This window comes from Mauremys mutica, chromosome 3 (assembly GCF_020497125.1).
Source record: "Mauremys mutica isolate MM-2020 ecotype Southern chromosome 3, ASM2049712v1, whole genome shotgun sequence".
Lineage (NCBI taxonomy): Eukaryota > Metazoa > Chordata > Testudines > Geoemydidae > Mauremys > Mauremys mutica.
Genome location: NC_059074.1, coordinates 126,615,025 through 126,630,673, shown reverse-complemented (window position 1 = coordinate 126,630,673; position 15,649 = coordinate 126,615,025). Strand labels below are relative to the sequence as shown.

The 15,649-nt window shown below is 45.7% G+C and overlaps 1 protein-coding gene across 9 annotated transcripts in view; it reads right to left on the bottom strand.

Annotated features, from left to right (window-relative positions):
• Positions 1-15,649, bottom strand: part of AFDN (afadin, adherens junction formation factor) — a 201,608-nt gene that overhangs the window by 82,729 nt on the left and 103,230 nt on the right. For all 9 annotated transcript variants that reach the window (XM_045008897.1, XM_045008900.1, XM_045008898.1 and 6 more), the window contains exons 9-12: positions 13,763-13,857; positions 11,427-11,689; positions 6,004-6,073; positions 4,815-4,933 (exon numbers count right to left, since the gene is read on the bottom strand). In XM_045008897.1, coding sequence (XP_044864832.1) covers positions 4,815-4,933; positions 6,004-6,073; positions 11,427-11,689; positions 13,763-13,857 — 547 coding nt within the window. The remainder of the gene's footprint in view (positions 1-4,814; positions 4,934-6,003; positions 6,074-11,426; positions 11,690-13,762; positions 13,858-15,649) is intronic.

The window sequence follows — 15,649 nt, the reverse complement described above, 5'->3', positions numbered from 1 at the left end:
AGGAAAGCCGGGTGAGGTCTAAGTTGGACCTTGTCCTTATAGAAGACAGTGTACGGGGGCTCAGATGTTAACGCCCTGAGCTCCGACACCCTCCTGGCCGAGGTGATCGCCACCAGGAAGGCAGTCTTGTACGACAAGTACAACAGGGAGCACGAAGCCAGAGGCTCAAAGGGAGGCCCCGAGAGGGCGGAGAGGGCCAGATTCAGGTCCCAGGCAGGGGTCGGCTGATGAACATGCGGAAATAGCCTGTCCATACCTTTGAGGAAACACCCGAAAAGCGGGTTCGCAAACACCGAGGTACCCTCCCTCTCCCGGATGGAAAGCCGAGATGGCCAAGTGAACACGAATGGAGGAAAGGGAGAGGCCCAGTTGTCTTAGGTGCAGCAAATAGTCTAGGACAATGGGGATTGGGACCCCTCAGCGGATTGTGACCTCGCTGACCCGACCATATGGAGAAGCGCTTCCATTTGGCCAGGTAGGTGGCCCTAGTTGACGGTTTCCTACTACCGAGCAGCACTTGTCTGACCTGCTGGGAGCACTGCATCTCCACCGGGTTCAGCCATGGAGCATCCATGCTGTGAGGTGAAGGGACTCGAAGTTCGGGTGGCGGAGGGAGCCCCGGTCCTGCGTGATCAGGTCCGGGAGCAGGGGCAGCGTCAGGAGCGCCTGAGCGGAAATGTGCAGGAGTGATGTGTACCAATGCTGGCACGGCCACGCCGGAGCTATCAGTATTACCCGTGTGTGATCCCTGTGAATCTTCAAAATCACCCTGTGTATCAGGGGGATCGGAGGAAAGGCGTAGAGCAGACCAACTCCTCAAGACTGTAGGAAGGCGTCCGACAGAGACCCCTGACTGCGGCCCAGGAGGGAGCAGAACCGTCGGCACTTCCTGTTTTCCCTCGAGGCGAACAGGTCTAACCGGGGAAAGCCCCAGAGCTGGAAAATTGAGCGCACCACATCCCATCGGAGGGATCACTCGTGACCCCAGAATGAGCGGCTGAGGGTGTCCACCAAACCGTTCTGCTCCCCCGGAAGGTAGAACGCCGTCAGGTGGGTAGCATTGTGGACGCAGAAATCCCACAGCGTGAGGGCTTCCCTGCACAGGGGAGAGGAGCGTGCACCCCCGTTTGTTGATATAAAAGACTGCCGCCATGTTGTCCGAGAGGACTGAAACACATCTGCCGGCCAGGTGGGACCGGAAGGTCAAACAAGCCAGGCGAACCGCTCTCAGCTCCCTGACATTGATATGCAACTCGAGGTCCTCTGGCGACCACAAGCCCTGCGTCCTGAGGTGTCCCAGGTGTGCTCCCCAACCCCGATCCGAGGCATGCATTACCAGGGAGAGGGAGGGCTGAGGAGCAGCGAAGGGGACACCCATGCACACTTTTTGAGGGTCGAGCCACCACCGCAGCGAGCTTAGCACCAAGCGGGGAATGGACACCACTGAGTCCAAGGGGTCCCTGGCTGGGCGATAAACTATCACTAACCAGGACTGTAGTGGGCGAAGCCGGAGTCTGGCATGGTCTACCACATAGGTGCACGCCGCCATGTGACCCAACAGCCGGAGGCAAACTCGCGCCGTGGTAATTGGGGCGCGGTGCAGTCCGAGGATGAGCTTGGAAATTGCACGAAACCTGGATTCCGGCAGGTATGCTCTGGCATGGGTGGAGTCCAGAACTGCTCCTATGAACTCTATTCGTTGCGTCGGAGACAGGGTGGACTTGGCTTCGTTCAAGAGTCCGAGATCGAGAAAGGTCTGCCTGATGAACACCACCTGGTCTCCACCTGCTCCTTGGAGCGGCCCTTTATGAGCCAGTCGTCCAGGTAGGGGAATACCTGGATGCCCTGCCTGCGCAGGAAGGCTGCCACGACTGCCATGCACTTGGAGCAGCTGACAGGCCGAATGGGAGCACCGTGAACTGCAGATGGGCGTCAGCTACGACAAACCTGAGGTACCGACGGTGTCGGGGAATTATGGCAATGTGGAAATAAGCGTCCTTTAAGTTGATGGCGGCATACCAATCTCCTGGATCCAGGGAGGGAATAATCGAGGACAGGGAGACCATGCACAACTTGAGCTTTCACACAAACTTGTTCAGCCGCCGCAAGTCTAGGATGGGTCTCAGGCCCCCTTTCGCCTTCGGTATTAGGAAATACCGGGAGTAGAAGCCTTTGCCCCTGAGCTCCCGAGGGACTTCCTCCACCGCCCCTGCCTCCGTGAGGGACTTCACTTCTTGAGTTAGAAGTTGCTCGTGAGATGGGTCCCTGAAGAGGGACGGGGAGGGGGCTGGTGGGGCGGGAGGGAGGAGAACTGGATAGAATATCCCCTCTCTACCGTGCAGAGCACCCAGCTGTCCGACATGATTCGGGACCAGGCACGGTAGAAGGGGGACAGACGTGACCCAAAGGTAGGAGTAGAAGGATCCAGAGTCTCGATTGGTAGGGCGCCCTTGACCGTACCATCAAATAGGGAGTCTAGGCCCCAATGGCGGTCTCGATTGACCGGACGCCTGGCCGGAGGGGTGGCGTTGGTGGCACCTCCTGCCATTTCTGCCCCGCCTGCGCCCCAGCTCCTGGCGAGTCTGTGGCTGGTATGGGCGTGGGGCCGTCTGCGGTGGGTCGCAGGGGTATGCAAGCCCAGCGAACGAAGCGTGGCCCTCGAGTCCTTTAGGCTATGCAGATGTTTGTCTGTCTTTTCTGAAAACAACATCTGCCCCTCGAAGGGGAGGTCTTGGATTGTCTGCTGGACCTCATAGGGCAGGCCCGAGACCTGGAGCCAGGCTCCGCGCCGCATGACCAGGCCCGTGGCCAGGGTGCGCGAGGCTGAGTCCGCCGCATCTAAGGCAGCCTGGAGAGAGGCTTGGGAGATCAGCCTTCCCTCCTCCACTAGGGCCGAAAACTCTGACCTCGAGTCCTGGGGAAGGAGCTCCGTAAACTTCGACATGGCTGGACACGTGTTATGACCATATCGGCTTACAATTGCCTGTTGGTTGGCAATGCGGAGTTGTAGGCCCGCCGTGGAGTACACCTTTCTACCAAAGAGCTCGAGTCTTTTAGCGTCCCTGCTCTTTGGTGCTGACCCCTGAAACCCTTGACACGCCCGCTGGTTGGCCGCATCCACTACCAGGGAGTCTGGGGTGGGGGGTGTGTACAGGTGTTCGTGCCCTTTAGAGGGGACGAAATAGCGCCGCTCCGTTCTCTTGGCAGTAGGGGCCATTGAGGCTGGCATTTGCCATAAGGTGCGGGATGTATCCGCTATAGTCTTTATCAGCGGGAGAGCCACCCCGGATGGTCCTGAGGGAGCCAGGATGTCTACTACAGGGTCCGCGTAAACCTCGATTTCCTCAGCTTGGATTGTGAGGCTCTGAGCTGCTCGCCGGAGCAATTGTTGGAGGATTCGAGTGTCCTCTAGGGCCGGTGCCGCAGCCGTGCCCGAGACCGCTTCGTCCGGGGAGGAAGACGAGGAAATTACATGGATCGGTCCCTCCTCCAGTGCCTGCAGCCCTTCGGGGTCCTGCGGCACACGGTACTGTGGTTGCAGTGCCGGTTCCGATACTAAATATGGCACTGCGACCGGTACAGGGGTCGCCAGTGAGCAGCTTGGCGTATCGGGCGGTGCCTGCGGAGCCCGAACTGAAGCCGCTGCTGGTGCCGCTGCCTGGCTAGGGGGTGCTGAACTTGGAAATGGCACACCCCTGCCCGGCGACGGTGCCCGCGGAGGAGGCAGCTGCGCCGGGGCCACCAACGCCGAGGAGACCGAGGAGGACCTTGGTCGAGGACCAAACGCCTGGCCTACCGACTGATGGTAGGCCCAGGGAGTCCAAAACGGCCACTGCGAGGGCGGCTGCCATTGTTGCTGTCACTGTGGGTAACGCTGGTGGCTCGCCCCTGAAACCCATCTCCTGCTCCGCGACCGGCTGGAGCGGTAGGAGTCTGCCTCTGAGTCTGAGGTCTCTGAGTATGAGGACCTGGGGGGGGGGGGGGGGGCAGCACCGGTGCCGTTGGAGAGTGGTGCGGAGGTGGCGGGGAGCCTCTTATGGGGGCTGGGCCCTAAGTCCTGATGCCGGTGCCGGGGCGCTCCGCACCAAGGAAGACGTGCTGGGCACTGCCTCGGCCGGTTCCGGGTCCGAGGGTGGCCGCAGGGCAGCCTCCATCAGGAGGACTCTAAGTCTTTGAGCTCTGTCCTTGAGAGTTCTCGGGCGGAAGCCTCTACAGATAGAGCACCGGTCCTTTTGGTGGCTCTCTCCGAGGCACCTCAAAACAAGCAGAGTGCAGGTCACTCTTGGGCATGAATTTCCCACAGTCCTTGCAGAGTTTAAACCCGGGGGACCCGGGCATGCCCCAGCAGGCGACGAAAACTTGGGGGGGGACCCCCCAACTATGAAGAAATATATACAATGATCAAAGTAAACTAGCTATAATGCAACTGTATACACGGACTATACATAAGGATAGGACACTGCAAACTTGCTATGCGCAAGAGAAGTTCCAGCTAGCTGTCACCGGTGGTAAGAAGGAACTGAGGGGGTGGAGGGTCGGCAGGCCCCTTTATAGGGCGCCTTAGTGGCGCCACTCCGTAGGGTCAGCCCTGGCACCCCCTGGACACTGCTAGGGGAAAATCTTCCGGCTGGCGTGCACGCAGCGTGCGCCCACCTACTTTGAATGGACATGAACAACCACTCGAAGAAGAAAAACTTTTCCCCAGGCAGACACGTACCAGTTCAATACATCTTGATGAGACCTTGCTTCACGTTTCCAGAAAAGACAACTATTTAATTGACAATATTAGAAATGGTAGAATATGTATTTCCTACCTGCCGTCGTGCCTGCGATAATCTTGCTGCTGTTCCAGTCTAATCATTGGCTTCACCATTCCTCGTTCAGCTGTGCTGGATGCTGATGAAGTTCTGTCACCATCCAGTCTGTTGGTGCTCTAACTCAAACAGGAAAACAAATCACGCATGGATTAGATCAGCCAAGTCTTACTTTCATCACTATGAAAAACTCTTATTTCAGGGCTGCCAGACGGGGACAGTGAACAGAGAAGACTGCAAAACAGAAGATGGCAATGCAACATGTGTTATCACCACAATGAAATGTTCATACTAGCTATTCAAAACATCACAACAGCCCACTAGAAACATATTTTTGGCAATGTATTGGCAGGAATTTTAAAACCAACGAAGTTAACATTAACAGAAAGCCAGTAACAGTGCTTATAATGATGCAAAGATTCTACATATTCTTGCTTAAAACAGTTTTAATATATAATAATTCCAAAACTAGGAATAACAGACTGCCTTTCTTCAAAATGTTAATTACTGAAGTTAAATAAAACCTCAGTAATAAAATAAAAAAACAAAAGTTTTTCAACACTGATTAAAAATCCTTTCCTCTCTCAATTGCTCAGTGTTTATACTTCTGACATATGCTGTTATTTCACTAGTTTTCCAATACTCAGTCCCTCCCCCAAGCTAGACAGAACCTGAATTTCTAACGTTAAAAAAAAAAAAGGAACACTCCTATTTTTGAAAAAAAATCTTGCTGTTCTTTATACATCATAAAGAAGCATAAAAGGGCACACATCCATTTTTTCCCTCTTTATAGATCAGCTATCAGCAGCATTATGGGCTTCAGTCTTACAGGTGGCTTTACAATGCATTCTTCCCCACTTCATTTGCTCATGCACCTTTGACTGTGTAACCTGTCCTCTGTCCAGTAAACCATTTCTTTCAGAACTTACGCTAATACTCCAAACCTCTGACATGTTTCAAAGTATTTTTAAAAATTGCAGTTCTTTTCCTAAAAATGTTCTTCTCTCCTTAAACGGAAAGTATGCTAGATGCTATACAGACATATAAAAAGATAGTCATTCATCCAAAAAGCTTACCTAGGGCCACTCAGGAACCACACAATATTTCATAATTGGTGAGCTTTATTAACAAACAGGGAATATAAACTATAAATGAAATCATTTTGACCAGTCTAATCACAGTTTGATACCTTGCTCACTGGTAATGCTGTTCCACTGTGAACATCTCCCTCCAGATCAAATGTTGTTTCCTGAACAACCCTGAGAAGATTAAGACCAAAAAAACGTCTAGTAACTTTCAAGAAGAAATTACAAATATGCAGTATAAAAAACAATGGTACAGGATAGCTAAGGTACACTGCAAACAAACAGCTCTGCCATACCGCCTTATTTTTTAATATTTGTATTTAAAATACTATACTGATAGGAAATATTTATACATAGGCTTGACAGAATTCAATTTTTATTTTTTATAATTTTGATGTTTCAATATCAATGTTTACTGTTAAGCATTTGTTCTGTTTTTATTGATTTAAATTTTCACAGTTGTGCAAAATTGTGGGTTTTAAGCTTTCTTTTTCAAATTTTATCTATTTAAAATGTTCACAGTTGCAGGAAACTACAGGGTGGTAAGACAAGAAAATTTAATGACAGTAGATGTTGAGATTCAGGAAGTGAAAGTTTTATAACCACTGAAACACAAATTGTATATTTTGATGTGATGTTGACAAAAAGTAAATATCCTTAAACAGCACTCTTCTTACTTTGCCTATCTGTAAATTTCAATTATTGAAATATTTTTTCCCTTGGTTTGTGTGTGTACGGTGAAACTGACGTAGTAGTAAGAGCTCTGAGGTCCAGGATGGGTCTCCAACCTCCCTTGCATTTGAGTACTAGGAAGTAATGAGAATAGAATCCCTTGCCTTGTAAATGTTGAGATACTGGTTCTATGGTTCATTACTACATGAGGCTATCATCTCCTGCTGCAGAAGACTCATGAGAAGGGTCCCTGAAGAGGGATTATGGAGAAGGGTGTTCTGGAGGGGGCACGGAGGAGAAGTGGATGGAATATCTGCATCTGATGATCTCTAGGGCCCATCTTTCTGAGGTTATATGCTCCCAGGCACTGTGGAACACTGCCAAATGGCGGCCAAATGGGTGGATGGTCACAGATAGTAGTGGAGAGCCGTCTCGCAGAGCCTTGACCTGCCCGGAAGGAGTGGGAGCCTGATGGCTTTCACTTTGAGAATTTTCCCTTTTTCTGCTGGGGCTGATAGTTCTGTTGTGATGGGAATTGGGATGAATAAGGCTCCTGGTGTGGAGATTCCCAGTGACTTGAGAGTGGCCCTGGAATCCTTCAAAGAGAGAGGCATCGGTCTTCTTGGAGAAGAGCTTCACATTCTTAAAGGGGAGGTCCTCCACCTTGGTCTGCACCTCCTTCAGGAATCCAGAGAGGTAGAGCCATGACTCCCATCTCATTACCACAGCTGTGGAGATGGTCCTGGCAGCCATGTCAGCAGCATCAAGGGCCGATTGCAAAGATGTTTTTGTTACCAGTTGCCCCTCCAGGATGATGGCCTTGTAGAAATCCCGGGAGCTCTTTGGGAGCTTATCAATGAAGTTATGTAGTTTATTGTAATTCATCTAGTCGTACTTTGCTGTGAGTGCCTGGTAGTTGGCAATTCGAAACTGTAAGTTGGCCGAGGAATAAGCCTTCCAGTCTCTGTCATAGGTGTTGTCTTAAGAGTGGTTCTGTCAGCCATGAGAGTTCACAGCATCCACAACAATGGAATTTGGTGGTGTGTGGGTGAATAGGAACTTGTGATGGCCCCGCAAAGGAATCAGTTTTTTGTCCACCCACCTTGCATGTTGGAGTCACTGAGGCCGCGGTTTGACACACCATCTTAGCTGGGTGTAGCATGGCCTTGTTGATTGGCAAAGTGATTTTGGAAGTAGATGAAGCATGGAGGAGGTCAATAAGCTGGTGATGCGTATCTTTAACCAACTCCGATAATGCAAAGCATGTCCGCCACTCTCTTCATCAGCTCTTGGAACAAGTGGAAGTTATCCGTCATGAAAGGTGGCGATGGCATAATCACTTTGTCCAGCAAAGAAGAGGATATGGCTTTGGATGTGATCTGCTCCTCTGTGTCTACCTCCTGCTCCTCCACTTCTTTGGATTCTGAGGCATGCAATGCTGTAGCTGAGTGGGTGTGTCTGGGAGGCTCTCAGGTGATGCTTGGTGCCCTTGAGGCCAGTGCGGAAGCATAGGGCCTGGTGAAGGTGCTCATGGATGACCATACCAAGATGGTGGTGGTGCCATCTGGTGGTACATTCCTGGACCCTGTTGATAGTGTGTCCCATATAGAGCTTTGGAGGAGTATAGAGAAACCCCATCTAGCTCATTGTCCGATCCCTCACTTGACATCAGAGGGGCATGGCATAATTGTCGGGGAAATAACCCTTGATTGGCCATGGCTCAGTTCGAGTACCAAGGGACTGAGAGTCAGGAACTTCCAACATAGCCAGATCACCAGGCTGATGGAATTCTGCCAGTACCGAATGTCCTGGCATTGGTGGTGGTGCCAGGGAGACGGGAACCTCATCTGTACCAATCTCTCCAGTGCCGAGTGGGTCAAATACTACTGGTACCACTGATGACAGCTCACATACCAGAAGCATCTTAGGGAGTCTGCTCTTGTGTTTTAGTACCGAAGATTCAGTGCCCAAGCCCAAAGGGTCTGTGAACCGATCAACAGTACTGGACACTGACTGTGCCATTAGGCATGGGTGCCAGATGATCTTGGTGTCGGCGGTGCTGAGGATACTAACCAAGTGAGATGGTGATCGCTTTTGGCTATTCCTGGGCTTGCTGAGGGGACTTCCCACTCTCTTTTTCGACTTGGGAGTGGACTCCCCAGACAGTTTCTTCAACCCACTATCTTTCCAAGTCAAAGGTTGAGGGGAAGACTCATGCTCACTGGAGGGCGTGGGTCAGAGAGCTGCCTCCATAAAGATGATTTTTTGGTGGAGCTCTGTGTCCTTGTGGGATCTCGGTCAGAGCTGCTGATAGAGGGAACACTTCAGTTGGCTGCGGCCCTCACCGAGACAGCAGATACACTGGGAGTGCTTGTCTGCAACTGAGATCACCTTGCTGGAAACACAACACTCCTTGAAGCCCGGAGAGTCTGGTGTACCCTTAATTGCTTTACAATTTGCTATGTTTTAGGAGAGCAGCCTGTAGTGAGCTTCTTTAGTCTTCTGCACATAGACTAATTTGGACAAATGAACCAGAACATACACATCGATTTTTAGTGAAGTGCAATCCTTTTTGCCTACTGATTGATAAAAAGGCAACACACTTAAAATGGAAACCTTTACATGATACAAATTTCATTACACTGACCACAGGATAGGAAACAAATATGTTTTCCTGGGTTTTGATAACACTGTTATAAAACATTAATTCTTCAATGAAAATATTATCCATGAACTATCAAAAATCTGATTACTACCCAGAGATGGGGCCTACCTTGTATCACCTTATATTCCCTGGCAAAAAAACTTTTCTAGCATGAAAAACTCAAAAGCATAATTAGACACCCCTATAACCAATGGGAGTCTGCAGGATGACAAAATTAGGGAGTTTGAAGCCAAATCCCAGCACAGGGGAGAAGCCAATGAAAATATAACCTTGTGTGTGTTTTGGGTACCCCCATTGCACATAAAGGTTTCTGTTGCAGCAGTACGCCAATACCCACTCTATGAGGATAGACATTGGAGATTAATTATAACAATTGATATTTCTGGACCTGAGAAAAGATACCCAAGTCACCAAAAGATGTGCTACTTTCTAATTACTGCAGTAGTCCTGTAGAGAAAAAAGCTGCATATCAACTATAAAATTATCAACTTCACAGACTTTTGGTCTGATCTGAATTGAGAAAATATGCACAGCAACAGATCTCAGAGAGGACTCAATAAGTGAGTACAGCCTTTTTGCAAAAGAATCTATGAGTTTCAAATACTACAATAGACTGTTTATTAATGTCACTCCTCAGATCATAATTTAAAATAATCGTTAAACAGCAGTTTTTACCCGTGGTTAATTTAGCTGAAGAACATAAAATAGTTTTAACTACGTAAGTTAAACAATGTGTACAAGTTTTACAAAGGTGACACTTTTTTCATTGCTCTCAGTTAGGATTACATTTCTGAATGCTCGCCAAGGAGAGGAACAACTCCTACACATTCTTTGGACCATGAATATTTTAAAAAATAATACAAATTCACAAGTATGGTACTGTCCAAGAGTTGTCAGATGAGTTTATTGTATTTTGTGACCTTGAAAGGAATGTAACATCTATAACCTACACTTCAAAAGTTGACCTGACTTGCTCTGATATTGGGGGGTGGGTGGGGGTGTCACAAAAAAAGGACAGAAACCTTTTGACTGATTCTGGACCAATGCCTTTCAAGGAATAAAACTTTTCATCCATAAAGAAGATCACAGAAAAGCAGCTTTCACAAAATTCTCTCTAACTTCTTATCCTGAATGCCCATGCGTACTTTGAGTTTTAAACAAAAATCCAGAATAGGAAGGTGACTGTGGTAAAAGTATAGATTTAAAAAATTAACTGGCAATTCAATGACAACATAATATGCCTCTTCTCATCCAACGTGTTTCACAATGGATAATTTCTTACATAATCAGCTTTTGTGCCTCATTTTCTTCCATCCAGAACACCCTACTCTAGTAGTTTCCTTTGGACCAGTCAGAGAAGAGAGCAGATCATCAATATTTTACATCTTCCAAGTAGTTCCATATGGTTTTAAATCCTGTGGCTCTCTGAATATTTCCATTCCCAATGAACATGAAGCCCTAAGGCCAGGCAATATTTGTCCTCATATCTAATCTATGTTTTTATACTGCACCCATCAAAATAATATGAGCACAAATGATAGGGGAAAATTTAGGATTGCTGGATTCTAGGCACAGAAAAAAGAGAAGCAACTATTACACATTTGGAAGATAAGACCACAAGGTAAAATATTGGGCTCCCTATTCTGACATCTCAAATGGAGTTTTGCAATCATCTATTTCTGAGGGGGAATCCAGATATTTTAGAAACTCTTGATAAAATCCAGATAAAATCTAGTGTAAGTGGCAAACAGCAGAGATGCATCTTTTTCTGTTTTGTTTATTCACATCTAGTCTAACGAAACTTCCAAAGTTACTGTCTAAGGGAAAAGAATAGCACCAGACTCACTATGTAAAGTTAATAAATTCCTTATGTTCCTGGTGTTTGACTGAGCTGTCGTGAAATGTATTAGGATTCTAATAATTTCTCCCCTCCCCCAAATTTTGGACTGGTGAATTAGTGTCATGAGAAAAAAAATACTTCTATATTTAATAACGAAACATATGCAAGTCCTAAAAACTTCACAAGGTGGAGCTAAAGTATTATAATAGTTATATTTCTACTATAAATTTTACTTAGAACAATTAAGAGTAGGCACTCATAGCCTGATGATCTTATACTCAAGACTCCATATTATTTTATTATTTCTAGGCTCTATATTTTCTTCACTCAAAAAATGATTGTGTACTCACCCAGTTTTGTGCCTTGGACCTTTGATCATGAGACCTGCATCTAGAGTTCTTTTAGGAATAATGTGGTCCTGACTGGGATCCACAAATTTAAATACATGAGATGATCCAAACTGAACCTTCATGCCACTTTGCAGCATGGTGGTCTCTGAAATACGCTGACCTTCTACATAAGTTTCAGCATCAATGCTTCTTGGTGTAACAGTAACAACTCCATCCATATTGGTGAGGTCACAGTGATGAGACTGAATTCCTGGACCAAACAACTGGAAATACAAATATTCAATAGTTCTAAAATGACCTAACTCAGAATCACTGCAGAAACAAAGCATGACTGTGTACCCCAATTCACCTTAATTGCAGTATACTGATATATTTTACTCCTGCCTCTAAATTTTCATTAGAAATTTATCAATTAAAACATCAGTAATTTAATCTTAGCTTAAGCTTTGCTCCAAGTGAAGACAACCATAACATGTTTTTGCAGCATATTTTAGCTAAATATTTCCTCTCAAAATATACTTTGCACATTATTAATAAACTGTTTTGTTATAAATATGCTGCCCATAATTGTATTGCAAGATCCACAAAGGGACTTAGGAGCCTAAGTCTGAGTTTTAGGTACCACTGTAATCCACACAAAACCGCCTAACCCCATAGGTTCCTTTGGTGCCTAAATTTTTGCTGTAGAAGGTCCTTAAGTGCCTAAGATTCTGCCTCTGAGCATGCACACAGCTACCTGATACTTCAATCCCAGCACAATTCTCAAACTAGGGGAAGATAGGCACTGACCCACCTACCTTGCCTGTGCGGTCTGATCTGGTAGGCAAGCTTTGAGCACGCCTAACTCCACGTAAGGGTGCGGAGAGGGGAAGGAGGCCTCCCTGGTAACTCTTAGCCCAGTAGTTAGGGTAATCACCTGGGATGGGAAAACTCCAGTTCAATTCCCTCTTCTTTCTAATAAGAAGAGATTTGAACAGGGGTCTACCAGCTCTTTGGTGAATGACCTAGTCACTGGATTAGAGAGTGATTCTCACAGCTTCCAGCCCAAATAATATTTTATTAAAGTGGAATGGCTTCAACAAGAGACAGACGGCCCATGTCAGATTATCCCATAAGACCAATGATTAGAGCACTAACCTGAGATATGGGAGATCCTTGTTCAAATGCCTTCTCATCAGGCAGCAAGGAGAATTGAGAAGAAGAGGCCTCCCACATTCTAGTGAGTACCCCAGTCACTGGGATAAGGGAGGCCTCTCTACCACAGCCATCTGTGTGGAGTTAGGCAGGCACTTAAGTCTTTCTTGCAAGAAACTGCTTGGATGTCTAAGCTGCCTGACTCCTGGTGAGGGGTTCCCAGATGCAGATCACTAACAGAGATAGACATTTCCCTGCAGCCTGGACCCAAGAGGGGTGGGGCTTAGGTAGCTCCCCAACTAGCGAGCTGACTTTTGTGGATCCCATTCTCCAGGTACTTCTATCTTCCCATTCGTTTTAAGCAACTAAAACTCAGGGTTTGTGAATTCCAGTAATTTTCAAGAGGTCTAAAAGGTAGATATTGCAACACCTGAGTCCTTTTGTGGATAAAAGACTTGAACCTGCAAATACTTACATACTAGTAAAGTGGATGAGGATGGATGGTTCAGTGGTTAGAGTGGTAGCCTGGGACATGAGACACTCCTCTGCCACAAACATCATGTGTGACTCAGGACAAGTTACAGTCTCTCTGTGCCTCAGTTCCCCATTTGTAAAATGGGGATAACAGTACTTCCCTAGATCACAGGGCCGTTGTGAGGATAAATACATTAAAGACTGTGAGGCATTCTGATTGAATTTACGACAATTGGTTTCAACTTTACGATGCTTGGTCACGCAATGGAGTGGATTGCGGTTCAGAGTTACGACGTTTTGACTTACGACGCAATTTTCAGGAACCAATTGTGTCACAAGTCCAAGGACTACCTGTATTCATTTTTGTGTTTAAAGGATCAAGCCTTCAGTTTCTTCTTTAAGCAAAATGGAAAAAACAAATCAAAGCATTCCAAGCAACAGAAAATCATTTGTGTTTGCATTTAGATTTATATGCCCTTCTGACTTTTAAAGGCAAGTCATGTCAGCCAGATGTGGTCGGGATGAAGTAAATTGGTAGGTACAGAATGGCTTTTTTTTAAATGCATTTTGAATTAATGCTTACTAACAGGAAAGCCTGAGGCCCATGCTGAGGGGGTTAAATAATTAAATAGTTATGGTCCTCAGTGAACTGAGCTAGTTCCCAGGATTACACATGTGACTGGTTGAAGTTCAGATCAGCTCTTTCACTTGAGGCTATTTTTCCTCACCTGGATGGAATTGTCATCAAATTTTTCAGTTCCAACTTCAGTGACACTTAATTGTAGACGATAGAGTTTTGGCTTATCTCTGGAGTCAGAACCATCTGTAGAGTAAGTGTAAAGCACTTGATTTGCAAATATTATAGCTTGATTTCTAATTAATATTACAAAACTCAAAACACCTAATTCTGAATTAATGTTAACCAAAAATTAATCTAATTTGTGTCCTTAAACTTCGTTAGAAACACTGAAGAGTTGCTCAAGTTTATGTGAAAAAAGATATGGATGGTAAATATTAAATAGGAAAGCCTATGCAAAAGAAAATTGCTTTAGCAACTACAGAAAGGAAAATCTTTTCATTAGAGCTTTCTACTGTACATATTCTTTTATATTTCCATTTGTGCTTAAACAGTAGCTTACAGTATAGAGGAAGTCATTTTCCTCAAGCTTCTGATATATACGAACAGAGAAAGAAAAAAAATAAGGATTTTAAAAATATTTGTATGAAATGTGTAGATGTCAGCACCACATTGTCTCTAACACAGCACCTCTAATGAAATGCATATTGCCATCAATACCTCCATCACTGTGTCAGGTAGCTTGTGAGACCAATTTTTTTCCCCTTTACCAGATGCTGAAAGAAGTCAAAAAGCCAAAAAAAAAAAAAATCCTTGTAAAAACTGTTACCCTACTAAACATATGCCTATGTGTCAGCTTCTTTCTCATGGATGAGAAATGACAATTATGATACATTGTAAGAGGACTGACTGCAGTAATGTTCCTCCTGAGCTTATCTTTGGTCCCAGCGACCTACATTTTGATCTTGCAGAAAATGAAACCAGGGATAAAAGAGGAACCGGAGACCCTAAGAGTATTATTCTCTTTAAAATGTACACACTAGCCCCTACTCTCCCTTTCCCACCAAAGAAAATCAAATGTGCGCACATACATACACACCGCTTTTAGCGAGACATATCGAAGAGGAGAGAACTTAGCTGCCATCTCTTCTAGCCATCTACCATTGATTTTCATGCATATACACAAACTCATTTTACAGGTAGGTATTACAGCCTTTAATGCTAATGGAAACTTATGCATCTTACTTTCCTCCCCCACCCCCCAAAAAAAAAACAAGTGCAGAAGTTCAAATTCTCTATGTCTGATATCTAGAATGGGACACACAACTGGCCATGAGATGAAAAATATTGTTGCCTACAAATAGCATACCAATTATTTTTAGTTTCAGTCTGTACACAAAAGCACTAGAGAATGTTATTCAAATTACAGCACATGTAGAAATGCTCTTCAATGGGGGAGTGGTAATTTTGTAAGTTAAAATGGAAACCAATAGATATGGGATCTTCATGGGGACAAAAGCTACTGGAAATCTCTCAAAATTATTGTATTGAAACTCAGTTTGGGGAACAATTCTATGTCTAGAATACATGTCATTTAAACAGCCCCACTACACATCTTTTATAGCAATCAAATCAATTTTATGCTTCAGCATCTGAAAACAAGAGGTAGGTATAGTGTCTATCCACATTCTTCCACACCCATGATTCATTTGAGAACATTTTATCAGTCAGAAATTGAAAATTTATTCATAGTCCAGAACTAAGTATTACAGTTTAGCACAGATTCCTGAAAGCCCCTTAAAAATCACTCCTAATTCCTGAGCTTTTGTTAACCTACATTTTCAGGTCTCTGTCTAGGAACACAGGAACTGCCAGACTAGATCAACCCACAGTCCATTTATCCCAGTATTCGGTCTTTGACAGCAACCAGTACTTGATGCTTCAGAAAAGTTGCAAGAAGCCCCAATGTAGGCAGATTTGGGATGATTACCCTCTCATCCCCAATCTCTAATAGATATTGGTCTAAACCCTGAAGCAC